We start from the raw sequence: 25,677 nt of genomic DNA, 5'->3' as shown, positions 1-25,677 counted from the left end.
ACCATAAGAGGCTACTAAATGGATTAAGACCAGGTAGATCTTAGATACAGGTGATAAACTTGTTACCTGGCATTTCCTTCACAGACTCTGCTAACTGCAGATGACCAGGAGAAAAAGAGAAATACATGTTTAGTTTTAGACTCATGCAGCAATATATACGGTACAGTAGGTATCAAATCTGTTGTTGCTGTCAGAGAAAACACTTACCGTTCGCTGGTGTTATTGGACACTGAAAAAGACAGAAGATTTTATATTACAAAGGTATCAATAATAATAGGCCATTTCATTACAGTAGTCAATTACAGTAGGTACATTACTTCATTACAGTAGTCAATTACAGTAGTTACATTACTTCACTACAGTCGTCAATTAGTGTAGTTACATTACTTCATTACAATAGTCAATTACAGTAGTTACATTACTTCATTGCAGTAGTCAATGAAAGATATAATTATAAAAAGAGATACATTCTCACCTTCATATTCATCGGCAAGCAATCTGTCAACAAAAATTAGAAACCCCATTGAAAAATAGTCAGTTGATATATTGTTTTAATAATCTTATTCATGTTAAAATAGTCAACGTGGTTAATGAAGGACGACTGACCTGCTGGAGCGGTCTGCATCAGGTTGTCTATAATGGCCTGAATGACTGGTTCCATCTCTGGAGGTACAGACGGTAAGGCCTGGTACAGACGCTCAAAGCTGAGACAGACACAGACAACAGATATGTCAAAGTGTAGTAGTGATTTGTGGTTTTACAAGATCATGAAGATAAATTATCTCTTCATTGTTAGACTTCTGTTGAATCCACTTACATGGTCTTAAAGCTATCGCATGGTAGCATCATCTGAAAAGGACATCAAAGGGCTTCATCAATATAACAACAAGATAAAGCATCAATATCAGTTGAGGTACAAGTTAGAACTTTTGTTTACTAATGCACAAAGTGTTACCTCTTCAGAGAGCCTGACGAGGTAGTACAGGAACTCAGGGAGTTTCCTCTCCTTTGGTGACATAGACAGGTAGTCAAACACTGTGTTGATGATGACAGCTTTCCCTGGAAGACCAGGAAGAGGCAACACCACCAGCTCTGCTGTCTGCTTTGGAGAGAGAACCTCCAGGACTGACAACTGGAAGAGAGGAGACAAGAAGGTTATCAATACTTGATGAGGACAAGTATTTACGTATAATCATTGTGGCGTAGTCGGCAGAAAAATGAGACGTACAGGAGAGAAGTCTGTGTTGAATTCTAGCAGGTCCCTGAGGGACACAAGAACTGAGAATGGCCCCAAGTTCTTCTGCAGCCAGTCCACACTGCTGTTAGAGTTGTACACACAGCCAGAGTCTGGAGGGAAGAGGGTTATTAACATACAGACATAACCATCAAAACACAAACATGCGATTGGTCTAAACCTATACAGATTTGCAGTTCTACATTGTATAATGTTATTACATGTCATCACCAACTATAAAAATAAAAATAAATGAAAAAACATTGTGATATACTTTAAAATGAACTATTCAAAAAAACAAACATCCAATCAGCTGATGATTACCTGTTGTGGGTCGAGACAGGAAGGGGATGACCAGCTTCTTCAGAACCAGCTGCTGCTGCTCTAGGGTCATGTGATCAAACTGGGCTCCAAACTCCTTCACCCTGAAAGTGATACGTGAGTAATGTGTATGAGTTATAAGGACCTAACATTTAGGGGACATAACATTATGAGGACCTAATACCTCCATTATGAGGACCTAATACCTCCATTATGAGGACCTAATACCTAACTTTGTGAGGACCTGACACACTAAGGTCATAAACCCAAATAGTAACCACTTACACAGCTTGGTAAGAGTCACAGCTGAGGTTCTTGGTGCTGAGGCAGTGCAGAAAACCTTCTGATGCAGACGGCAGAAACGGTCTCAGACGCCCAGAGAACAACTTCCTGATGACAACACTATCTCTCAGCTGATCCTCAGTCAGTCTGTTGACCCTGATCTCTCCAATCACATCCAGCACCTGGGATAGTGCTGGGCCAATCACAGGCTCAGACTGGGGAGGAAGAGATGTGGTTGGTCACTTCATGCTTTGGCAAACCCTGACCCAATACACCACATACTTACTTGAACTTTAACCTCAAACTAGGCCAACCCTAAACTATTCCTGGCCTTGAACAAAGTTGTTACATTTTTATGCTCTATTCGAAAACTCTAGGGCTGAGAAATTGGTTACGTCGACATTGGTAAGGACAACCACAATGTTTTCAGAATCAGACGTACCTGGTTGGAGAGAGAAGTACAAGAGCCTGATCCAGAACTGCAGAAGCTTTAGTGAAGAACAGCTTCCAGGTCTCTTTGGAGTATGTGTTGTTCTCTGATAGTTTACATTTCAGCAGTGTGACCAGGTTCTCAGCTGTGAGGTCTTTCAGCTGAAGGAGAGACAAGTATTTTAGCAACTATTACTACTTCAGTTGCACATTTTTGGTACATCTTTAAGCAGTGAGGCAGTTGCAGTCCCACTCCTTCCCTATGTTTTTTGCTTTATTGAAGAGGTAGAACATGGACTTAACATTAACCACCAGTGAATGATTCTAATTAATCAAAATGTTAAGTTGAGTTTTTTTCTGTGACTCGTAAAGACAGAAAGCCGTAGGCTATAAGCACAAAGCCAGTAATCTATAAGTACAAACATGATTGTCTGAAGACATTTAAACCCATACCTGTGAGCAGGCGTATTGTTTGATGCTGAAGTCACATAGACGTCCCGTTGAGATCCCAGAGTCCAAGAGCTGTTGTAGAGATGAACTATAACACAGGTAAGACAGAAGTATCAGTGTCAAACTCACAACCAACTCTCACAATCAGGATCAGTGTGTTTCAATCACTTGGATGGACCAGGTTTGCAAACTTCAGGGGAGTTTCCCAAAATGCCCAGTTTTTCAGAAAAACAGGTTGGAAGATTCCAGATAACTTGACTATTTCCTCCTTATTCTTGAAATCCTCCAACCAGGAAAAAAAATTATATATATATGAATTTTGGGACAGTTACAAGAATTTTGCAACCCTAGTCTAGTCTGAATAACGTCTTACTGTACCTGTCAACACTGGCACAGATTCTTGTTGCTGAGAGAGATAAAAAAAAAAAGAAAACAGGGCGTTTGATATTCGATTAAATGTGCAGTTCTAGGATAAAGATTAGGGTAGGGTACAGTATCAAGGTGTTGTTTACTAAACTTAATTTACCATTGTGCGATGACACTGGACACTGGAAAACAAGAGACACAAAATAATCATTAAGGAAAGTCTCTTAGACTAGTCACACGGTTGTCCATTCCCCCTATTGTAAGTTCAGGGTAATATAAGAAGCATAAAGAACAATGTTCTTTCACAATCTTGAAACATTTTAATGAGACATGAACTGACTTACCTGTTGGTTAACTGGTACCAGAGCACAATCTGTTCACATGAAAACAAAATACATAGAGATTAAATTGAGTAAAAAAATAAAACAAATTATATCTGGAATCTGATTCGAGAAAAAGACAGTGCACCTGACTCACCCATTGGTGCAGATTCTGTGAGGTCATAAACACTGGCCCAGATGATTGGCTCCATCTCTTGAGGCAATGCTGACATGGCTTGGTACAGCCTCACAAAACTGTGAAAAGCCAATACAAAGACAATGTAATTTAAAAGATTTGTCTATTTAATCTTTTTACATGAATATAGAGAAAATGTATGTAATCACTTGATCCGCATATCATGGATCGCCTAATCAACCTATTGTCTAAAGTTTGACTTACATGGTCTGGTAAACTGGGCAGCCGACTGGAGTCTGGGGAGAGGATAGAAGTTAACATAGAAGTTAAGGATCGAAGTTAACATCACCATATTGAGGCAAGACTGCAGTGTTTTTTTCAGTTATCTCAAAGACAGCATTACAAGTTTGTTTACTAATAATCTTTGGGATCATTACCACCACAGACAGCCTGGAGAGGTGGTACAAGAACTCAGGGAGTTTCCTCTCCCTTGGTGACTTAGACAGGTAGTCAAACACTGTGTTGATGATGACATCTTTCCCTGGAAGACCAGGAAGAGGCAACACCACCAGCTCTGCAGTCTGCTTTGGAGAGAGAACCTCCAGGGCTGACAACTGGAAGGAGACAGGTGGAAAGAGAGAGATTGTAATGTTCAAAACGCCTCCTCCAACATCAAAAATGGACATATTAACCTGGGTGAACTGATGTGCGAAAACATTACTGATGTACAGACTTAACTAGAATGCTTTACAACCCATTTATTGTGTCATTAAAACCTGTTGGGGCTAGGGGGCAGTATTTGCACGGCCGGATAAAAAACATACCCGATTGAATCTGGTTACTACTCCTGCCCAGTAACTAGAATATGCATATAATTAGTCGATTTGGATAGAAAACACTCTAAAGTTTCTAAAACTGTTTGAATGGTGTCTGTGAGTATAACAGAACTCATATGGCAGGCCAAAACCTGAGAAGATTCCATGCAGGAAGTGGAAATCTGATTTGTGGAATCACCTTCAACACTTTGCCTATGAAACACACCATGAGTTAGGATTCATTTAGCACTTCCTAAGGCTTCCACTAGATGTCAACAGTCTTTACAAAGTGGTTTGAGTCTTCTCCGGTAAAAACTGACCGAACGAGAGGCCTGGAAAGTTGGTCATAGGGGGAGGGCCATTACTACTATGACGCGGGCGCCAGTGGGTACCCTCTCGTTCCGAAACGTTTAGTAAGACAATGCAATCGTCCGCCTTGAATATTATTGAAGCTCTGATTGAAAAAGGCCCTAAAGATTTATGTTATACAACGTTTGACATGTTTGAACGAATGTAAATATTATTTTTTTGCACATTCGTGATGACAAGTCCGGCGCGCCTCGTACATTATGAGTAGTCTTCGGAACGCGCTAACAAGAAGGAGCTATTGGGACATAAATTATTAACTTTTTCGAACAAAACTACATTTGTTGTGGACCTGGGATTCCTGGAAGTGCCTTATGATGAAGATAATCAAAGGTAAGGGAATATTTACAATAGTATATTTGATTTTAGATGGTTCCAAGATGGCGCTAACCTGTATCTCCTAGCCTATTTTTCTGAGCATAGCACCTCGTTTATTGCAAAGTGTGATTTCCCAGTAAAGTTATTTTTAAATCTGGCAATGCGGTCGCATTCACGAGATGTTAATCTATAATTCTTTGATTGACAATATTACATTTTAACAATGTTTTCGAATAGTAATTTTGTAAATTGTAGCGCTGATTCACCGGAAGCATTTGAGGGAAAATATTTTCTGAACGTCACGCGCCGATGTAAAATGCTGTTTTTATGTATAAATATGAACTTTATCGAACAAAAAATGCATGTATTGTGTAACATGATGTCCTAGGAGTGTCATCTGATGAAGATTGTCAAAGGTTAGTGCTGCATTTAGCTATGTTTTGGGTATTTGTGATGCATGCTAGTTGCTTTGAAAATGGCAGTGTGATTATTTTTGGCAGGGTACTCTCCTAACATAATCTAATGTTTTGCTTTTGCTGTAAAGCCTTTTTGAAATCGGACAACGTGGTTCGATTCAGGAGAGGTGTATGTATAAAATGGTGTAAAATAGTCATATGTTTGAGAAATTGAAGTTTTAGCATTTATGAGGAATTTGTATTTCGCGCGACGCGATTCCAATGGCTGTTGACTAGGGTGGGACGCAAACGTCCCACTGGCCCAGACAGGTTAATAAAATATATGTATGTATAAACAAAGTGGCGTAGTCGGCAGAAAGTGAGACGTACCGGAGAGAAGTCTGTGTTGAGTTTCAACAGGTCGCTAAGGGACAGCAGGACTGAAAACCGCCCCAAGTTCTTCTGCAGCCAGTCCACACTGCTGTTAGAGTTGGACACACAGCCAGAGTCTGGAGGGAGGAGACCAATGGGTTAAGGTCAAAGACTAAATGAATTTGAGGAACAGTTTGCTGCTTTTACTCTAGTTGCCATCTTCCATACCTGAGGAGTTTTTGGTCAGGAAGGGCTGGATGAAGTATTTGACCACCAGCTCTTGTCTCTTCTGGTCCATTTGGTCGATTTGATTGCTGAACTCCCTCAGTCTGTGAGAAAGGAAATATAAATCATTAAGCCTCTAGCTACGAGGACCGCGCGGGACCTCTACCGGGAGCATCTTCCTAGAAATGTCGCTCTAGCGTTTGAACAGTTTGACCCGGACTCGATAGAAGGGGAGAGGACGACTGCGACAGAATCTGCTCAGAATGACAGGAGATAATGAATTGAAAGCAATAATGACCTTTTCTTCTACACAGAAGTTCATGCACATTTAATGCCTAAAGATCTTTCCTGATGTTTTCCTGACCTTTCCAATAACTTTCTGCTGCATTTCCAACACTTTAAACCACACTTCCTTCTGACTGAAATTTGGCATTACTCAATTTGACATATCATATGTATTATTTAGTGCTTTCATTGAGGTAATGGCAATAAGGTACACTTCTAATGTTTCAACAAATACTTATTTGACATGTGTTTCAGATACCCCTAGATGTTCTTAAATAGAGAATGAAAAAGCTTGATGAAAACGAATGATGTGTTAGGGCAGTAAATATCATTGAGAAAACGCATCATTTCTAGTGGCTTAACCTTCTGGGTGCGACGTCCTTAACGGTGGGTTAACCCCTGACCCCAACCCATGATTGCTCCCCTTGTGTTTGACCTCGAAATATCCAGGAAATTGTATTGGATTCCTCTCAGTCAGCTGAACTCACCAATATCCGCTACTAATTGCTGGGACAAACAGAGTCCCCTCTCGAGGGGTATTTTCAAGACGACATGGTATATCAAATATTCTTTGAGCATGGTGTTTGCAACGCCAGCATGGTGTGTACAACGCCAGGGTTGTGGGTTCGATTCCCCACGGGGGCCAGTACAACAAAAAAATAATGCATGAAATGTATCTAATGTATGCATTCACTACTGTAAGTCGCTCTGGATAAGAGCGTCTGCTAAATGACTAACATGTAACTTGTAAACATATACCACTGTCAAATGATGTATAGTTCATGAGGACCTAAATTATGAGGACCTAGTGTTACGAGGCGGTTATAAAACATACATCTGTTGATACGTGTCACAGCTGAGGTTCTTGGTGCTGAGGCAGTGCAGAAACCCTCCTGATGCAGACGGCAGGAACAGTCTCAGACGCCCAGAGAACCACTTCCTGATGACATCACTGTCTCTCAACTGATCGTCAGTCAGCCTGTTGACCCGGATCTCTCCAATCACATCCAGTGCCTGGGATACTGCAGGGCCAATCACAGGTTTGGACTGGGGAGGAAGAGATGTGATTGGTCATTCAGAAAAAGAACAACACACTGCAACCTTGACCTTGATCACCAGAGTTAAGGAAGGTTGATTTATATTCTCACCATATTGGAGAACATGTCCAGAGCTTGGTCTAAGACAGAGGTCAGTTTGGTGAGGAGAACCTTCCAGGTCTCTTTAGAGTGAGAGGAGTTGCCAGGCAGTTTACATTTCAGAAGAGACACCAGGTGTTCTGCAGTGAAGTTTGTCAGCTTTGAGAGAGAAGAGCAGATGATATGGAGTCAATGAATGAATACATGTAGAGGATTTCTCTACCTTGGTATCTCTACAGTATCTCTTTGTCTCTCATACACTAGAATCACGGCCATAGTGGAAAAATCTCACCGATGCACAGGCATACTCCTCCAGGGAAAAGTTACAGGGCACGTTCGCTGTATTTGATGTCGCCAAATAACTTTGTAGTGAATCACTGTAGAAGTATCAAATAGAACAAACGGTCATATCACTGATAACCATAAGAGGCTACTAAATGGATTAAGACCAGGTAGATCTTAGATACAGGTGATAAACTTGTTACCTGGCATTTCCTTCACAGACTCTGCTAACTGCAGATGACCAGGAGAAAAAGAGAAATACATGTTTAGTTTTAGACTCATGCAGCAATATTTACGGTACAGTAGGTATCAAATCTGTTGTTGCTGTCAGAGAAAACACTTACCGTTCGCTGGTGTTATTGGACACTGAAAAAGACAGAAGATTTTATATTACAAAGGTATCAATAATAATAGGCCATTTCATTACAGTAGTCAATTACAGTAGGTACATTACTTCATTACAGTAGTCAATTACAGTAGTTACATTACTTCACTACAGTCGTCAATTAGTGTAGTTACATTACTTCATTACAATAGTCAATTACAGTAGTTACATTACTTCATTGCAGTAGTCAATGAAAGATATAATTATAAAAAAGAGATACATTCTCACCTTCATATTCATCGGCAAGCAATCTGTCAACAAAAATTAGAAACCCCATTGAAAAATAGTCAGTTGATATATTGTTTTAATAATCTTATTCATGTTAAAATAGTCAACGTGGTTAATGAAGGACGACTGACCTGCTGGAGCGGTCTGCATCAGGTTGTCTATAATGGCCTGAATGACTGGTTCCATCTCTGGAGGTACAGACGGTAAGGCCTGGTACAGACGCTCAAAGCTGAGACAGACACAGACAACAGATATGTCAAAGTGTAGTAGTGATTTGTGGTTTTACAAGATCATGAAGATAAATTATCTCTTCATTGTTAGACTTCTGTTGAATCCACTTACATGGTCTTAAAGCTATCGCATGGTAGCATCATCTGAAAAGGACATCAAAGGGCTTCATCAATATAACAACAAGATAAAGCATCAATATCAGTTGAGGTACAAGTTAGAACTTTTGTTTACTAATGCACAAAGTGTTACCTCTTCAGAGAGCCTGACGAGGTAGTACAGGAACTCAGGGAGTTTCCTCTCCTTTGGTGACTTAGACAGGTAGTCAAACACTGTGTTGATGATGACAGCTTTCCCTGGAAGACCAGGAAGAGGCAACACCACCAGCTCTGCTGTCTGCTTTGGAGAGAGAACCTCCAGGACTGACAACTGGAAGAGAGGAGACAAGAAGGTTATCAATACTTGATGAGGACAAGTATTTACGTATAATCATTGTGGCGTAGTCGGCAGAAAAATGAGACGTACAGGAGAGAAGTCTGTGTTGAATTCTAGCAGGTCCCTGAGGGACACAAGAACTGAGAATGGCCCCAAGTTCTTCTGCAGCCAGTCCACACTGCTGTTAGAGTTGTACACACAGCCAGAGTCTGGAGGGAAGAGGGTTATTAACATACAGACATAACCATCAAAACACAAACATGCGATTGGTCTAAACCTATACAGATTTGCAGTTCTACATTGTATAATGTTATTACATGTCATCACCAACTATAAAAATAAAAATAAATGAAAAAACATTGTGATATACTTTAAAACGAACTATTCAAAAAAACAAACATCCAATCAGCTGATGATTACCTGTTGTGGGTCGAGACAGGAAGGGGATGACCAGCTTCTTCAGAACCAGCTGCTGCTGCTCTAGGGTCATGTGATCAAACTGGGCTCCAAACTCCTTCACCCTGAAAGTGATACGTGAGTAATTAGTATGAGTTATAAGGACCTAACATTTAGGGGACATAACATTATGAGGACCTAATACCTCCATTATGAGGACCTAATACCTCCATTATGAGGACCTAATACCTAACTTTGTGAGGACCTGACACACTAAGGTCATAAACCCAAATAGTAACCACTTACACAGCTTGGTAAGAGTCACAGCTGAGGTTCTTGGTGCTGAGGCAGTGCAGAAACCCTTCTGACGCAGACGGCAGAAACGGTCTCAGATGCCCAGAGAACAACTTCCTGATGACAACACTGTCTCTCAGCTGATCCTCAGTCAGTCTGTTGACCCTGATCTCTCCAATCACATCCAGCACCTGGGATAGTGCTGGGCCAATCACAGGCTCAGACTGGGGAGGAAGAGATGTGGTTGGTCACTTCATGCTTTGGCAAACCCTGACCCAATACACCACATACTTACTTGAACTTTAACCTCAAACTAGGCCAACCCTAAACTATTCCTGGCCTTGAACAAAGTTGTTACATTTTTATGCTCTATTCGAAAACTCTAGGGCTGAGAAATTGGTTACGTCGACATTGGTAAGGACAACCACAATGTTTTCAGAATCAGACGTACCTGGTTGGAGAGAAGTACAAGAGCCTGATCCAGAACTGCAGAAGCTTTAGTGAAGAACAGCTTCCAGGTCTCTTTGGAGTATGTGTTGTTCTCTGATAGTTTACATTTCAGCAGTGTGACCAGGTTCTCAGCTGTGAGGTCTTTCAGCTGAAGGAGAGACAAGTATTTTAGCGACTATTACTACTTCAGTTGCACATTTTTGGTCCATCTTTAAGCAGTGAGGCAGTTGCAGTCCCACTCCTTCCCTATGTTTTTTGCTTTATTGAAGAGGTAGAACATGGACTTAACATTAACCACCAGTGAATGATTCTAATTAATCAAAATGTTAAGTTGAGTTTTTTCTGTGACTCGTAAATACAGAAAGCCGTAGGCTATAAGCACAAAGCCAGTAATCTATAAGTACAAACATGATTGTCTGAAGACATTTAAACCCATACCTGTGAGCAGGCGTATTGTTTGATGCTGAAGTCACATAGACGTCCCGTTGAGATCCCAGAGTCCAAGAGCTGTTGTAGAGATGAACTATAACACAGGTAAGACAGAAGTATCAGTGTCAAACTCACAACCAACTCTCACAATCAGGATCAGTGTGTTTCAATCACTTGGATGGACCAGGTTTGCAAACTTCAGGGGAGTTTCCCAAAATGCCCAGTTTTTCAGAAAAACAGGTTGGAAGATTCCAGATAACTTGATTATTTCCTCCTTATTCTTGAAATCCTCCAACCAGGAATTTTTTTTTTATATATATGAATTTTGGGACAGTTACAAGAATTTTGCAACCCTAGTCTAGTCTGAATAACGTCTTACTGTACCTGTCAACACTGGCACAGATTCTTGTTGCTGAGAGAGATTAAAAAAAAAGAAAACAGGGCGTTTGATATTGGATTAAATGTGCAGTTCTAGGATAAAGATTAGGGTAGGGTACAGTATCAAGGTGTTGTTTACTAAACTTAATTTACCATTGTGCGATGACACTGGACACTGGAAAACAAGAGACACAAAATAATCATTAAGGAAAGTCTCTTAGACTAGTCACACGGTTGTCCATTCCCCCTATTGTAAGTTCAGGGTAATATAAGAAGCATAAAGAACAATGTTCTTTCACAATCTTGAAACATTTTAATGAGACATGAACTGACTTACCTGTTGGTTAACTGGTACCAGAGCACAATCTGTTCACATGAAAACAAAATACATAGAGATTAAATTGAGTAAAAAATAAAACAAATTATATCTGGAATCTGATTCGAGAAAAAGACAGTGCACCTGACTCACCCATTGGTGCAGATTCTGTGAGGTCATAAACACTGGCCCAGATGATTGGCTCCATCTCTTGAGGCAATGCTGACATGGCTTGGTACAGCCTCACAAAACTGTGAAAAGCCAATACAAAGACAATGTAATTTAAAAGATTTGTCTATTTAATCTTTTTACATGAATATAGAGAAAATGTATGTAATCACTTGATCCGCATATCATGGATCGCCTAATCAACCTATTGTCTAAAGTTTGACTTACATGGTCTGGTAAACTGGGCAGCCGACTGGAGTCTGGGGAGAGGATAGAAGTTAACATAGAAGTTAAGGATCGAAGTTAACATCACCATATTGACGCAAGACTGCAGTGTTTTTTTCAGTTATCTCAAAGACAGCATTACAAGTTTGTTTACTAATAATCTTTGGGATCATTACCACCACAGACAGCCTGGAGAGGTGGTACAAGAACTCAGGGAGTTTCCTCTCCCTTGGTGACTTAGACAGGTAGTCAAACACTGTGTTGATGATGACATCTTTCCCTGGAAGACCAGGAAGAGGCAACACCACCAGCTCTGCAGTCTGCTTTGGAGAGAGAACCTCCAGGGCTGACAACTGGAAGGAGACAGGTGGAAAGAGAGAGATTGTAATGTTCAAAACGCCTCCTCCAACATCAAAAATGGACATATTAACCTGGGTGAACTGATGTGCGAAAACATTACTGATGTACAGACTTAACTAGAATGCTTTACAACCCATTTATTGTGTCATTAAAACCTGTTGGGGCTAGGGGGCAGTATTTGCACGGCCGGATAAAAAACATACCCGATTGAATCTGGTTACTACTCCTGCCCAGTAACTAGAATATGCATATAATTAGTCGATTTGGATAGAAAACACTCTAAAGTTTCTAAAACTGTTTGAAGGGTGTCTGTGAGTATAACAGAACTCATATGGCAGGCCAAAACCTGAGAAGATTCCATGCAGGAAGTGGAAATCTGATTTGTGGAATCACCTTCAACACTTTGCCTATGAAACACACCGTGAGTTAGGATTCATTTAGCACTTCCTAAGGCTTCCACTAGATGTCAACAGTCTTTACAAAGGGGTTTGAGTCTTCTCCGGTAAAAACTGACCGAACGAGAGGCCTGGAAAGTTGGTCATAGGGGGAGGGCCATTACTACTATGACGCGGGCGCCCGTGGGTACCCTCTCGTTCCGAAACGTTTAGTAAGACAATGCAATCGTCCGCCTTGAATATTATTGAAGCTCTGATTGAAAAAGGCCCTAAAGATTTATGTTATACAACGTTTGACATGTTTGAATGAATGTAAATATATATTTTTTGCACATTTGTGATGACAAGTCCGGTGCGCCTCGTACATTATGAGTAGTCTTAGGAACGCGCTAACAAGAAGGAGCTATTGGGACATAAATTATTAACTTTTTCGAACAAAACTACATTTGTTGTGGACCTGGGATTCCTGGAAGTGCCTTATGATGAAGATAATCAAAGGTAAGGGAATATTTACAATAGTATATTTGATTTTAGATGGTTCCAAGATGGCGCTAACCTGTAGCTCCTAGCCTATTTTTCTGAGCATTGCACCTCGTTTATTGCAAAGTGTGATTTCCCAGTAAAGTTATTTTTAAATCTGGCAATGCGGTCGCATTCACGAGATGTTAATCTATAATTCTTTGAATGACAATATTACATTTTAACAATGTTTTCGAATAGTAATTTTGTAAATTGTAGCGCTGTTTCACCGGAAGCATTTGAGGGAAAATATTTTCTGAACGTCACGCGGCGATGTAAAATGCTGTTTTTATGTATAAATATGAACTTTATCGAACAAAAAATGCATGTATTGTGTAACATGATGTCCTAGGAGTGTCATCTGATGAAGATTGTCAAAGGTTAGTGCTGCATTTAGCTGTGTTTTGGGTATTTGTGATGCATGCTAGTTGCTTTGAAAATGGCAGTGTGATTATTTTTGGCAGGGTACTCTCCTAACATAATCTAATGTTTTGCTTTTGCTGTAAAGCCTTTTTGAAATCGGACAACGTGGTTCGATTCAGGAGAGGTGTATGTATAAAATGGTGTAAAATAGTCATATGTTTGAGAAATTGAAGTTATAGCATTTATGAGGAATTTGTATTTCGCGCGACGCGATTCCAATGGCTGTTGACTAGGGTGGGACGCAAACGTCCCACTGGCCCAGACAGGTTAATAAAATATATGTATGTATAAACAAAGAGGCATAGTCGGCAGAAAGTGACACGTACCGGAGAGAAGTCTGTGTTGAGTTTCAACAGGTCGCTAAGGGACAGCAGGACTGAAAACCGCCCCAAGTTCTTCTGCAGCCAGTCCACACTGCTGTTAGAGTTGGACACACAGCCAGAGTCTGGAGGGAGGAGACCAATGGGTTAAGGTCAAAGACTAAATGAAGTTGAGGAACAGTTTGCTGCTTTTACTCTAGTTGCTATCTTCCATACCTGAGGAGTTTTTGGTCAGGAAGGGCTGGATGAAGTATTTGACCACCAGCTCTTGTCTCTTCTGGTCCATTTGGTCGAATTGATTGCTGAACTCCCTCAGTCTGTGAGAAAGGAAATATAAATCATTAAGCCTCTAGCTACGAGGACCGCGCGGGACCTCTACCGGGAGCATCTTCCTAGAAATGTCGCTCTAGCGTTTGAACGGTTTGACCCGGACTCGATAGAAGGGGAGAGGACGACTGCGACAGAATCTGCTCAGAATGACAGGAGATAATGAATTGAAAGCAATAATGACCTTTTCTTCTACACAGAAGTTCATGCACATTTATTGCCTAAAGATCTTTCCTGATGTTTTCCTGACCTTTCCAATAACTTTCTGCTGCATTTCCAACACTTTAAACCACACTTCCTTCTGACTGAAATTTGGCATTACTCAATTTGACATATCATATGTATTATTTAGTGCTTTCATTGAGGTAATGGTATTAAGGTACACTTCTAATGTTTCAACAAATACTTATTTGACATGTGTTTCAGATACCCCTAGATGTTCTTAAATAGAGAATGAAAAAGCTTGATGAAAACGAATGATGTGTTAGGGCAGTAAATATCATTGAGAAAACGCATCATTTCTAGTGGCTTAACCTTCTGCGTGCGACGTCCTTAACGGTGGGTTAACCCCTGACCCCAACCCATGATTGCTCCCCTTGTGTTTGACCTAGAAATATCCAGGAAATTGTATTGGATTCCTCTCAGTCAGCTGAACGCACCAATATCCGCTACTAATTGCTGGGACAAACAGAGTCCCCTCTCGAGGGGTATTTTCAAGACGACATGGTATATCAAATATTCTTTGAGCATGGTGTTTGCAACGCCAGCATGGTGTGTACAACGCCAGGGTTGTGGGTTCGATTCCCACGGGGGGCCAGTACAAAAAAAAGAAAAATGCATGAAATGTATCTAATGTATGCATTCACTACTGTAAGTCGCTCTGGATAAGAGCGTCTGCTAAATGACTAACATGTAACTTGTAAACATATACCACTGTCAAATGATGTATAGTTCATGAGGACCTAACTTATGAGGACCTAGTGTTACGAGGCGGTTATAAAACATACATCTGTTGATACGTGTCACAGCTGAGGTTCTTGGTGCTGAGGCAGTGCAGAAACCCTTCTGATGCAGACGGCAGAAACGGTCTCAGATGCCCAGAGAACAACTTCCTGATGACAACACTATCTCTCAGCTGATCCTCAGTCAGTCTGTTGACCCTGATCTCTCCAATCACATCCAGCACCTGGGATAGTGCTGGGCCAATCACAGGCTCAGACTGGGGAGGAAGAGATGTGGTTGGTCACTTCATGCTTTGGCAAACCCTGACCCAATACACCACATACTTACTTGAACTTTAACCTCAAACTAGGCCAACCCTAAACTATTCCTGGCCTTGAACAAAGTTGTTACATTTTTATGCTCTATTCGAAAACTCTAGGGCTGAGAAATTGGTTACGTCGACATTGGTAAGGACAACCACAATGTTTTCAGAATCAGACGTACCTGGTTGGAGAGAAGTACAAGAGCCTGATCCAGAACTGCAGAAGCTTTAGTGAAGAACAGCTTCCAGGTCTCTTTGGAGTATGTGTTGTTCTCTGATAGTTTACATTTCAGCAGTGTGACCAGGTTCTCAGCTGTGAGGTCTTTCAGCTGAAGGAGAGACAAGTATTTTAGCGACTTATACTACTTCAGTTGCACATTTTTGGTCCATCTTTAAGCAGTGAGGCAGTTGCAGTCCCACTCCTTCCCTATGTTTTTTGCTTTATTGAAGAGGTAGAACATGGACTTAACATTAACCACCAGTGAATGATTCTAATTAATCAAAATGTTAAGTTGAGTTTTTTTCTGTGACTCGTAAATACAGAAAGCCGTAGGCTATAAGCACAAAGCCAGTAATCTATAAGTACAAACATGATTGTCTGAAGACATTTAAACCCATACCTGTGAGCAGGCGTATTGTTTGATGCTGAAGTCACATAGACGTCCCGTTGAGATCCCAGAGTCCAAGAGCTGTTGTAGAGATGAACTAAAACACAGGTAAGACAGAAGTATCAGTGTCAAACTCACAACCAACTCTCACAATCAGGATCAGTGTGTTTCAATCACTTGGATGGACCAGGTTTGCAAACTTCAGGGGAGTTTCCCAAAATGCCCAGTTTTTCAGAAAAACAGGTTGGAAGATTCCAGATAACTTGATTATTTCCTCCTTATTCTTGAAATCCTCCAACCAGGAAAAAAATTATATATATATATGAATTTTGGGACAGTTACAAGAATTTTGCAACCCTAGTCTAGTCTGAATAACGTCTTACTGTACCTGTCAACACTGGCACAGATTCTTGTTGCTGAGAGAGATTTTAAAAAAAGAAAACAGGGCGTTTGATATTGGATTAAATGTGCAGTTCTAGGATAAAGATTAGGGTAGGGTACAGTATCAAGGTGTTGTTTACTAAACTTAATTTACCATTGTGCGATGACACTGGACACTGGAAAACAAGAGACACAAAATAATCATTAAGGAAAGTCTCTTAGACTAGTCACACGGTTGTCCATTCCCCCTATTGTAAGTTCAGGGTAATATAAGAAGCATAAAGAACAATGTTCTTTCACAATCTTGAAACATTTTAATGAGACATGAACTGACTTACCTGTTGGTTAACTGGTACCAGAGCACAATCTGTTCACATGAAAACAAAATACATAGAGATTAAATTGAGTAAAAAAATAAAACAAATTATATCTGGAATCTGATTCGAGAAAAAGACAGTGCACCTGACTCACCCATTGGTGCAGATTCTGTGAGGTCATAAACACTGGCCCAGATGATTGGCTCCATCTCTTGAGGCAATGCTGACATGGCTTGGTACAGCCTCACAAAACTGTGAAAAGCCAATACAAAGACAATGTAATTTAAAAGATTTGTCTATTTAATCTTTTTACATGAATATAGAGAAAATGTATGTAATCACTTGATCCGCATATCATGGATCGCCTAATCAACCTATTGTCTAAAGTTTGACTTACATGGTCTGGTAAACTGGGCAGCCGACTGGAGTCTGGGGAGAGGATAGAAGTTAACATAGAAGTTAAGGATCGAAGTTAACATCACCATATTGAGGCAAGACTGCAGTGTTTTTTCAGTTATCTCAAAGACAGCATTACAAGTTTGTTTACTAATAATCTTTGGGATCATTACCACCACAGACAGCCTGGAGAGGTGGTACAAGAACTCAGGGAGTTTCCTCTCCCTTGGTGACTTAGATAGGTAGTCAAACACTGTGTTGATGATGACATCTTTCCCTGGAAGACCAGGAAGAGGCAACACCACCAGCTCTGCAGTCTGCTTTGGAGAGAGAACCTCCAGGGCTGACAACTGGAAGGAGACAGGTGGAAAGAGAGAGATTGTAATGTTCAAAACGACTCCTCCAACATCAAAAATGGACATATTAACCTGGGTGAACTGATGTGCGAAAACATTACTGATGTACAGACTTAACTAGAATGCTTTACAACCCATTTATTGTGTCATTAAAACCTGTTGGGGCTAGGGGGCAGTATTTGCACGGCCGGATAAAAAACATACCCGATTGAATCTGGTTACTACTCCTGCCCAGTAACTAGAATATGCATATAATTAGTCGATTTGGATAGAAAACACTCTAAAGTTTCTAAAACTGTTTGAATGGTGTCTGTGAGTATAACAGAACTCATATGGCAGGCCAAAACCTGAGAAGATTCCATGCAGGAAGTGGAAATCTGATTTGTGGAATCACCTTCAACACTTTGCCAATGAAACACACCGTGAGTTAGGATTCATTTAGCACTTCCTAAGGCTTCCACTAGATGTCAACAGTCTTTACAAAGTGGTTTGAGTCTTCTCCGGTAAAAACTGACCGAACGAGAGGCCGGAAAGTTGGTCATAGGGGGAGGGCCATTACTACTATGACGCGGGCGCCCGTGGGTACCCTCTCGTTCCGAAACGTTTTGTAAGACAATGCAATCGTCCCCCTTGAATATTATTGAAGCTCTGATTGAAAAAGGCCCTAAAGATTTATGTTATACAACGTTTGACATGTTTGAACGAATGTAAATATTATTTATTTGCACATTCGTATGGACAAGTCCCGCGCGCCTCGTACATTATGAGTAGCCTTCGGAACGCGCTAACAAGAAGGAGCTATTGGGACATAAATTATTAACTTTTTCGAACAAAACTACATTTGTTGTGGACCTGGGATTCCTGGAAGTGCCTTATGATGAAGATAATCAAAGGTAAGGGAATATTTACAATAGTATATTTGATTTTAGATGGTTCCAAGATGGCGCTAACCCTTATCTCCTAGCCTATTTTTCTGAGCATAGCACCTCGTTTATTGCAAAGTGTGATTTCCCAGTAAAGTTATTTTTAAATCTGGCAATGCGGTCGCATTCACGAGATGTTAATCTATAATTCTTTGAATGACGATATTACATTTTAACAATGTTTTCGAATAGTAATTTTGTAAATTGTAGCGCTGATTCCCCGGAAGCATTTGAGGGAAAATATTTTCTGAACGTCACGTAAAATGCTGTTTTTATGTATAAATATGAACTTTATCGAACAAAAAATGCATGTATTGTGTAACATGATGTTCTAGGAGTGTCATCTGATGAAGATTGTCAAAAGTTAGTGCTGCATTTAGCTGTGTTTTGGGTATTTGTGATGCATGCTAGTTGCTTTGAAAATGGCAGTGTGATTATTTTTGGCAGGGTACTCTCCTAACATAATCTAATGTTTTGCTTTTGCTGTAAAGCCTTTTTGAAATCGGACAACGTGGTTCGATTCAGGAGAGGTGTATGTATAAAAGGGTGTAAAATAGTCATATGTTTGAGAAATTGAAGTTATAGCATTTAAGAGGAATTTGTATTTCGCGCGACGCGATTCCAATGGCTGTTGACTAGGGTGGGACGCAAACGTCCCACTGGCCCAGACAGGTTAATAAAATATATGTATGTATAAACAAAGTGGCGTAGTCGGCAGAAAGTGAGATGTACCGGAGAGAAGTCTGTGTTGAGTTTCAACAGGTCGCTAAGGGACAGCAGGACTGAAAACCGCCCCAAGTTCTTCTGCAGCCAGTCCACACTGCTGTTAGAGTTGGACACACAGCCAGAGTCTGGAGGGAGGAGACCAATGGGTTAAGGTCAAAGACTAAATGAAGTTGAGGAACAGTTTGCTGCTTTTACTCTAGTTGCTATCTTCCATACCTGAGGAGTTTTTGGTCAGGAAGGGCTGGATGAAGTATTTGACCACCAGCTCTTGTCTCTTCTGGTCCATTTGGTCAAATTGATTGCTGAACTCCCTCAGTCTGTGAGAAAGGAAATATAAATCATTAAGCCTCTAGCTACGAGGACCGCGCGGGACCTCTACCGGGAGCATCTTCCTAGAAATGTCGCTCTAGCGTTTGAACGGTTTGACCCGGACTCGATAGAAGGGGAGAGGACGACTGCGACAGAATCTGCTCAGAATGACAGGAGATAATGAATTGAAAGCAATAATGACCTTTTCTTCTACACAGAAGTTCATGCATATTTATTGCCTAAAGATCTTTCCTGATGTTTTCCTGACCTTTCCAATAACTTTCTGCTGCAATTCCAACACTTTAAACCACACTTCATTCTGACTGATATTTGGCATTACTCAATTTGACATATCATATGTATTATTTAGTGCTTTCATTGAGGTAATGGCAATAAGGTACACTTCTAATGTTTCAACAAATACTTATATGACATGTGTTTCAGATACCCCTAGATGTTCTTAAATAGAGAATGAAAAAGCTTGATGAAAACGAATGATGTGTTAGGGCAGTAAATATCATTGAGAAAATGCATAATTTCTAGTGGCTTAACCTTCTGGGTGCGACGTCCTTAACGGTGGGTTAACCCCTGACCCCAACCCATGATTGCTCCCCTTGTGTTTGACCTCGAAATATCCAGGAAATTGTATTGGATTCCTCTCAGTCAGCTGAACTCACCAATATCCGCTACTAATTGCTGGGACAAACAGAGTCCCCTCTCGAGGGGTATTTTCAAGACGACATGGTATATCAAATATTCTTTGAGCATGGTGTTTGCAACGCCAGCATGGTGTGTACAACGCCAGGGTTGTGGGTTCGATTCCCACGGGGGGCCAGTACAACAACAAAAAATAATGCATGAAATGTATCTAATGTATGCATTCACTACTGTAAGTCGCTCTGGATAAGAGCGTCTGCTAAATGACTAACATGTAACTTGTAAACATATACCACTGTCAAATGATGTATAGTTCATGAGGACCTAAATTATGAGGACCTAGTGTTACGAGGCGTTTATAAAACATACATCTGTTGATACGTGTCACAGCTGAGGTTCTTGGTGCTGAGGCAGTGCAGAAACCCTCCTGATGCAGACGGCAGGAACAGTCTCAGACGCCCAGAGAACCACTTCCTGATGACATCACTGTCTCTCAACTGATCGTCAGTCAGCCTGTTGACCCGGATCTCTCCAATCACATCCAGTGCCTGGGATACTGCAGGGCCAATCACAGGTTTGGACTGGGGAGGAAGAGATGTGATTGGTCATTCAGAAAAAGAACAACACACTGCAACCTTGACCTTGATCACCAGAGTTAAGGAAGGTTGATTTATATTCTCACCATATTGGAGAACATGTCCAGAGCTTGGTCTAAGACAGAGGTCAGTTTGGTGAGGAGAACCTTCCAGGTCTCTTTAGAGTGAGAGGAGTTGCCAGGCAGTTTACATTTCAGAAGAGACACCAGGTGTTCTGCAGTGAAGTTTGTCAGCTTTGAGAGAGAAGAGCAGATGATATGGAGTCAATGAATGAATACATGTAGAGGATTTCTCTACCTTGGTATCTCTACAGTATCTCTTTGTCTCTCATACACTAGAATCACGGCCATAGTGGAAAAATCTCACCGATGCACAGGCATACTCCTCCAGGGAAAAGTTACAGGGCACGTTCGCTGTATTTGATGTCGCCAAATAACTTTGTAGTGAATCACTGTAGAAGTATCAAATAGAACAAACGGTCATATCACTGATAACCATAAGAGGCTACTAAATGGATTAAGACCAGGTAGATCTTAGATACAGGTGATAAACTTGTTACCTGGCATTTCCTTCACAGACTCTGCTATCTGCAGAAAAAGAGAAATACATGTTTAGTTTCAGACTCTCATGCAGCAATATATACGGTACAGTAGGTATCAAATCTGTTGTTGCTGTCAGAGAAAACACTTACCGTTCGCTGGTGTTATTGGACACTGAAAAAGACAGAAGATTTTATATTACAAAGGTATCAATAATAATAGGCCATTTCATTACAGTAGTCAATTACAGTAGGTACATTACTTCATTACAGTAGTCAATTACAGTAGTTACATTACTTCACTACAGTCGTCAATTAGTGTAGTTACATTACTTCACTACAGTCGTCAATTAGTGTAGTTACATTACTTCATTACAATAGTCAATTACAGTAGTTACATTACTTCATTACAATAGTCAATTACAGTAGTTACATTACTTCATTACAATAGTCAATTACAGTAGTTACATTACTTCATTGCAGTAGTCAATGAAAGATATAATAATAAATAAGAGATACATTCTCACCTTCATATTCATCGGCAAGCAATCTGTCAACAAAAATTAGAAACCCCATTGAAAAATAGTCCGTTGATATATTGTTTTAATAATCTATTCATGTTAAAATAGTCATCGTGGTTAATGAAGGACGACTGACCTGCTGGAGCGGTCTGCATCAGGTTGTCTATAATGGCCTGAATGACTGGTTCCATCTCTGGAGGTACAGACGGTAAGGCCTGGTACAGACGCTCAAAGCTGAGACAGACACAGACAACAGATATGTCAAAGTGTAGTAGTGATTTGTGGTTTTACAAGATCATGAAGATAAATGATCTCTTCATTGTTAGACTTCTGTTGAATCCACTTACATGGTCTTAAAGCTATCGCATGGTAGCATCATCTGAAAAGGACATCAAAGGGCTTCATCAATATAACAACAAGATAAAGCATCAATATCAGTTGAGGTACAAGTTAGAACTTTTGTTTACTAATGCACAAAGTGTTACCTCTTCAGAGAGCCTGACGAGGTAGTACAGGAACTCAGGGAGTTTCCTCTCCTTTGGTGACATAGACAGGTAGTCAAACACTGTGTTGATGATGACAGCTTTCCCTGGAAGACCAGGAAGAGGCAACACCAGCAGCTCTGCTGTCTGCTTTGGAGAGAGAACCTCCAGGACTGACAACTGGAAGAGAGGAGACAAGAAGGTTATCAATACTTAATGAGGACAAGTATTTACGTATAATCATTGTGGCGTAGTCGGCAGAAAAATGAGACGTACAGGAGAGAAGTCTGTGTTGAATTCTAGCAGGTCCCTGAGGGACACAAGAACTGAGAATGGCCCCAAGTTCTTCTGCAGCCAGTCCACACTGCTGTTAGAGTTGGACACACAGCCAGAGTCTGGAGGGAGGAGACCAATGGGTTAAGGCCAAAGATTAAATGAAGTTGAGGAACAGTTTGCTGCTTTTACTCTAGTTGCTATCTTCCATACCTGAGGAGTTTTTGGTCAGGAAGGGCTGGATGAAGTATTTGACCACCAGCTCTTGTCTCATCTGGTCCATTTGGTCGAATTGATTGCTGAACTCCCTCAGTCTGTGAGAAAGGAAAGAGAACATACTATCAGCTTGATATGAATCACATTAACCCTTTACGGCAGTGGGCTAAATCAGGGTCACAGAGTGTTTCTTGGTGGTCTTAAAGAAATCTACTTTGAAACAGAAGTATTCCCCTCACACACGGTTATGGACTTTTTTTAAAAGTACTATGTCAGATATAGAGTTGAAATGTTTTACATTTTGATGTTTCATCCCAATATTACAGTTTATATTAATCACAGAAAACTGAAATGTAATGAAACACTTTGATATAAAAAACACTGCATTTTCTGCTATTTTTCTTTCTCTCACCAAATGAGTCCAATAGCTATTTGGTCATTTGACTGCAGGTTACATGTTACATGGGCTACATGTTATGCATTAATATCAATCTATTAAGGGATACTTTAGGATTTTGGCAATGAGGCCCTGTATCTACTTCCCCAGAGTCAGATGAACTTGTGGACACCATTTTTATCTCTCTGTGTCCGGTATGAAAGAAGTTAGACGTAGTTTCGCCAGCCAATGCTAACTAGAGTTAGCGCCATGACTGGACGTCTATGGGTATCTGCATAAACTTCCAGTCATTGATGCTAATGCTAGTTAGCAATTGCCTTAGCAGTAGTCAGCAACTTCCTTCAAACTGCACGCAGAGACATAAAGATGGTATCCACGAGTTCATCTGACTCTGGAGAAGTAGTTAAATGGTTTCCCAAAGTATCCCTTTAACCATACATACATCTGTTGATACGTGTCACAGCTCAGGTTCTTGGTGCTGAGGCAGTGCAGAAACGCTCCTGATGCAGACGGCAGGAACAGTCTCAGACGCCCAGAGAACCACTTCCTGATGACATCAATGTCTCTCAGCTGATCCTCAGTCAGTCTGTTGACCCGGATCTCTCCAATCACATCTAGCACCTGGGATAGTGCTGGGCCAATGACAGGTTTGGACTGGGGAGGAAGAGATCGGTCATTCAATTACCGAACAGGGCCACGTTCAGTTGCAAAACGCTCTCGAACGTTGCATATAGAAAACCATGAAAAGAACCTCCGTGATTCCTACATAGCATATTCCTATGTGAACTTTCCAAAACGTTGCGTCCTGCTGAACGCGCCTCACACATTTAAGGAACGTTGATCTACTGTATATTCTCACCATATTGGAGAACATGTCCAGAGCTTGGTCTAAGACAGAGGTCAGTTTGGTGAGGAGAACCTTCCAGGTCTCTTTCGAGTGAGAGGAGTTGCCAGGCAGTTTACATTTCAGAAGAGACACCAGGTGTTCTGCAGTGAAGTCTTTCAGCTTCGAGAGAGAAGAACAGATGTTGTGGAGTCAATGAATGAATACATGTAGAAGTTTTCTCTGCCTTGGTATTTCCATGTCTTTGTCTCTCATACATTAGAATCACGGCCATAGTGAAAGAATCTCACCGATGCACAGGCATACTTCTCACATTATTAATTACTTAACAAACCAGATCAGCACAATGATTTCTATTGGTCCAAGATGAAATATTTGTTCTTACTTTAGAAGCAACTAATTACCTGTGAACAAGCATACTGTTCCAAGCTGAAATTGCATAGAACTTCTGTCATATTCCCCATGTGCAGGTGGTGTTGTAGTGGATAGCTGTGGAGAATTGAAAAGACAGAATTAGCAGAGGTATGTACCAGGGTTGAATGGCGGGAACCCAGTTACAGAGATTTACCGCACAAAACCCCTCCATTTTCCCGTGATAAATAACTGCGAGAAACCGGTAAATTATAATAAATTATTTAGAGTTTATTAACAGCATGGTGTGAAATGGAACTGTTAAATTATATGTGATGTCTAAATCGAGCTTCTCTACGGCCTCTGCATGATGAATCATCAACGCTCAGGGTGGGGACAGACTGTCCATCTCAGGGTGAGGACAGACGGCCCGTCTCATGGTGGGAACAGACGGCCCGTCTCAGGGTGGGGACAGACGGCCCGTCTCATGGTGGGAACAGACGGCCCGTCTCATGGTGGGGACAGACGGTCCGTCTCAGCTTGGGGACAGACGGTCCATCTCAGGGTGGGGACAGACGGCCCGTCTCATGGTGGGAACAGACGGCCCGTCTCATGGTGGGGACAGACGGTCCATCTCAGGGTATGGACAGACGGCCCGTCTCAGGCTGGGAACAGACGGCCCGTCTCAGGGTGTGGACAGACGGCCCGTCTCAGGGCGGGGACAGACGGCCCGTCTCAGGGCGGGGACAGACGGCCCGTCTCAGGGCGGGGACAGGCGGCCCGTCTCAGGGCGGGGACAGACGGCCCGTCTCAGGGCGGGGACAGACGGTCCGTCTCAGGGTGGGGACAGACGGTCCATCTCAGGGTGGGGACAGACGGCCCGTCTCATGGTGGGAACAGACGGCCCGTCTCATGGTGGGGACAGATGGTCCATCTCAGGGTGGGAACAGACGGTCCATCTCAGGGTGGGGACAGACGGCCCGTCTCAGGGTGGGAACAGACGGCCCGTCTCAGGGCGGGGACAGGCGGCCCGTCTCAGGGCGGGGACAGACGGCCCGTCTCAGGGCGGGGACAGACGGCCCGTCTCAGGGGCGGGGACAGGCGGCCCGTCTCAGGGCGGGGACAGACGGCCCGTCTCAGGGGCGGGGACAGACGGTCCGTCTCAGGGTGGGGACAGACGGTCCATCTCAGGGTGGGGACAGACGGCCCGTCTCATGGTGGGAACAGACGGCCCGTCTCATGGTGGGGACAGATGGTCCATCTCAGGGTGGGGACAGACGGCCCGTCTCATGGTGGGGACAGATGGTCCATCTCAGGGTGGGGACAGACGGCCCGTCTTATGGTGGGGACAGATGGCCCGTCTCATGGTGGGGACAGATGGTCCATCTCAGGGGTGGGGACAGACGGTCCATCTCAGGGGTGGGGACAGACGGCCCGTCTCATGGTGGGGACAGATGGCCCGTCTCATGGTGGGGACAGATGGTCCATCTCAGGGCGGGGACAGACGGTCCGTC

At 41.9% G+C, this 25,677-nt stretch overlaps 2 protein-coding genes across 2 annotated transcripts in view; both read right to left on the bottom strand.

The window, feature by feature from the left end:
- Window positions 1-2,058, bottom strand: part of LOC106597798 (uncharacterized) — a 62,420-nt gene extending 60,362 nt beyond the window's left edge. Inside the window, exons 1-9 of the mRNA XM_045690628.1 lie at window positions 1,841-2,058; window positions 1,559-1,659; window positions 1,229-1,347; window positions 956-1,132; window positions 818-849; window positions 607-704; window positions 476-498; window positions 208-229; window positions 67-94 (exon numbers count right to left, since the gene is read on the bottom strand). Coding sequence (XP_045546584.1) covers window positions 67-94; window positions 208-229; window positions 476-498; window positions 607-704; window positions 818-849; window positions 956-1,132; window positions 1,229-1,347; window positions 1,559-1,628 — 569 coding nt within the window. The 5' untranslated portion in view covers window positions 1,629-1,659; window positions 1,841-2,058. The remainder of the gene's footprint in view (window positions 1-66; window positions 95-207; window positions 230-475; window positions 499-606; window positions 705-817; window positions 850-955; window positions 1,133-1,228; window positions 1,348-1,558; window positions 1,660-1,840) is intronic.
- Window positions 2,059-2,269: 211 nt separating this feature from the next.
- Window positions 2,270-25,677, bottom strand: part of LOC106564110 (uncharacterized) — a 28,717-nt gene continuing 5,309 nt past the window's right edge. Inside the window, exons 10-66 of the mRNA XM_045692047.1 lie at window positions 24,217-24,301; window positions 23,828-23,974; window positions 23,411-23,622; window positions 22,569-22,669; window positions 22,359-22,477; window positions 22,086-22,262; window positions 21,948-21,979; window positions 21,737-21,834; window positions 21,607-21,629; window positions 21,233-21,254; window positions 21,101-21,128; window positions 20,908-20,992; window positions 20,628-20,774; window positions 20,315-20,526; window positions 19,196-19,296; window positions 18,986-19,104; window positions 17,148-17,324; window positions 16,976-17,007; window positions 16,733-16,830; window positions 16,600-16,628; window positions 16,416-16,437; window positions 16,269-16,296; window positions 15,893-15,977; window positions 15,455-15,601; window positions 15,016-15,227; window positions 13,898-13,998; window positions 13,688-13,806; window positions 11,841-12,017; window positions 11,668-11,699; window positions 11,425-11,522; window positions 11,293-11,321; window positions 11,109-11,130; window positions 10,962-10,989; window positions 10,587-10,671; window positions 10,150-10,296; window positions 9,711-9,922; window positions 9,429-9,529; window positions 9,099-9,217; window positions 8,826-9,002; window positions 8,688-8,719; window positions 8,477-8,574; window positions 8,346-8,368; window positions 8,077-8,098; window positions 7,936-7,963; window positions 7,743-7,827; window positions 7,463-7,609; window positions 7,150-7,361; window positions 6,033-6,133; window positions 5,823-5,941; window positions 3,976-4,152; window positions 3,803-3,834; window positions 3,560-3,657; window positions 3,427-3,455; window positions 3,243-3,264; window positions 3,095-3,122; window positions 2,720-2,804; window positions 2,270-2,428 (exon numbers count right to left, since the gene is read on the bottom strand). Of these exons, the coding sequence (XP_045548003.1) occupies window positions 2,270-2,428; window positions 2,720-2,804; window positions 3,095-3,122; window positions 3,243-3,264; window positions 3,427-3,455; window positions 3,560-3,657; window positions 3,803-3,834; window positions 3,976-4,152; window positions 5,823-5,941; window positions 6,033-6,133; window positions 7,150-7,361; window positions 7,463-7,609; window positions 7,743-7,827; window positions 7,936-7,963; window positions 8,077-8,098; window positions 8,346-8,368; window positions 8,477-8,574; window positions 8,688-8,719; window positions 8,826-9,002; window positions 9,099-9,217; window positions 9,429-9,529; window positions 9,711-9,922; window positions 10,150-10,296; window positions 10,587-10,671; window positions 10,962-10,989; window positions 11,109-11,130; window positions 11,293-11,321; window positions 11,425-11,522; window positions 11,668-11,699; window positions 11,841-12,017; window positions 13,688-13,806; window positions 13,898-13,998; window positions 15,016-15,227; window positions 15,455-15,601; window positions 15,893-15,977; window positions 16,269-16,296; window positions 16,416-16,437; window positions 16,600-16,628; window positions 16,733-16,830; window positions 16,976-17,007; window positions 17,148-17,324; window positions 18,986-19,104; window positions 19,196-19,296; window positions 20,315-20,526; window positions 20,628-20,774; window positions 20,908-20,992; window positions 21,101-21,128; window positions 21,233-21,254; window positions 21,607-21,629; window positions 21,737-21,834; window positions 21,948-21,979; window positions 22,086-22,262; window positions 22,359-22,477; window positions 22,569-22,669; window positions 23,411-23,622; window positions 23,828-23,974; window positions 24,217-24,301 (5,482 nt within the window). The remainder of the gene's footprint in view (window positions 2,429-2,719; window positions 2,805-3,094; window positions 3,123-3,242; window positions 3,265-3,426; window positions 3,456-3,559; window positions 3,658-3,802; window positions 3,835-3,975; window positions 4,153-5,822; window positions 5,942-6,032; window positions 6,134-7,149; window positions 7,362-7,462; window positions 7,610-7,742; window positions 7,828-7,935; window positions 7,964-8,076; window positions 8,099-8,345; window positions 8,369-8,476; window positions 8,575-8,687; window positions 8,720-8,825; window positions 9,003-9,098; window positions 9,218-9,428; window positions 9,530-9,710; window positions 9,923-10,149; window positions 10,297-10,586; window positions 10,672-10,961; window positions 10,990-11,108; window positions 11,131-11,292; window positions 11,322-11,424; window positions 11,523-11,667; window positions 11,700-11,840; window positions 12,018-13,687; window positions 13,807-13,897; window positions 13,999-15,015; window positions 15,228-15,454; window positions 15,602-15,892; window positions 15,978-16,268; window positions 16,297-16,415; window positions 16,438-16,599; window positions 16,629-16,732; window positions 16,831-16,975; window positions 17,008-17,147; window positions 17,325-18,985; window positions 19,105-19,195; window positions 19,297-20,314; window positions 20,527-20,627; window positions 20,775-20,907; window positions 20,993-21,100; window positions 21,129-21,232; window positions 21,255-21,606; window positions 21,630-21,736; window positions 21,835-21,947; window positions 21,980-22,085; window positions 22,263-22,358; window positions 22,478-22,568; window positions 22,670-23,410; window positions 23,623-23,827; window positions 23,975-24,216; window positions 24,302-25,677) is intronic.

The sequence above is a fragment of the Salmo salar genome, chromosome ssa12 (assembly GCF_905237065.1).
Source record: "Salmo salar chromosome ssa12, Ssal_v3.1, whole genome shotgun sequence".
NCBI classification, from domain to species: Eukaryota; Metazoa; Chordata; class Actinopteri; order Salmoniformes; family Salmonidae; genus Salmo; species Salmo salar.
This window is presented reverse-complemented; position numbering and strand designations above follow the sequence as displayed.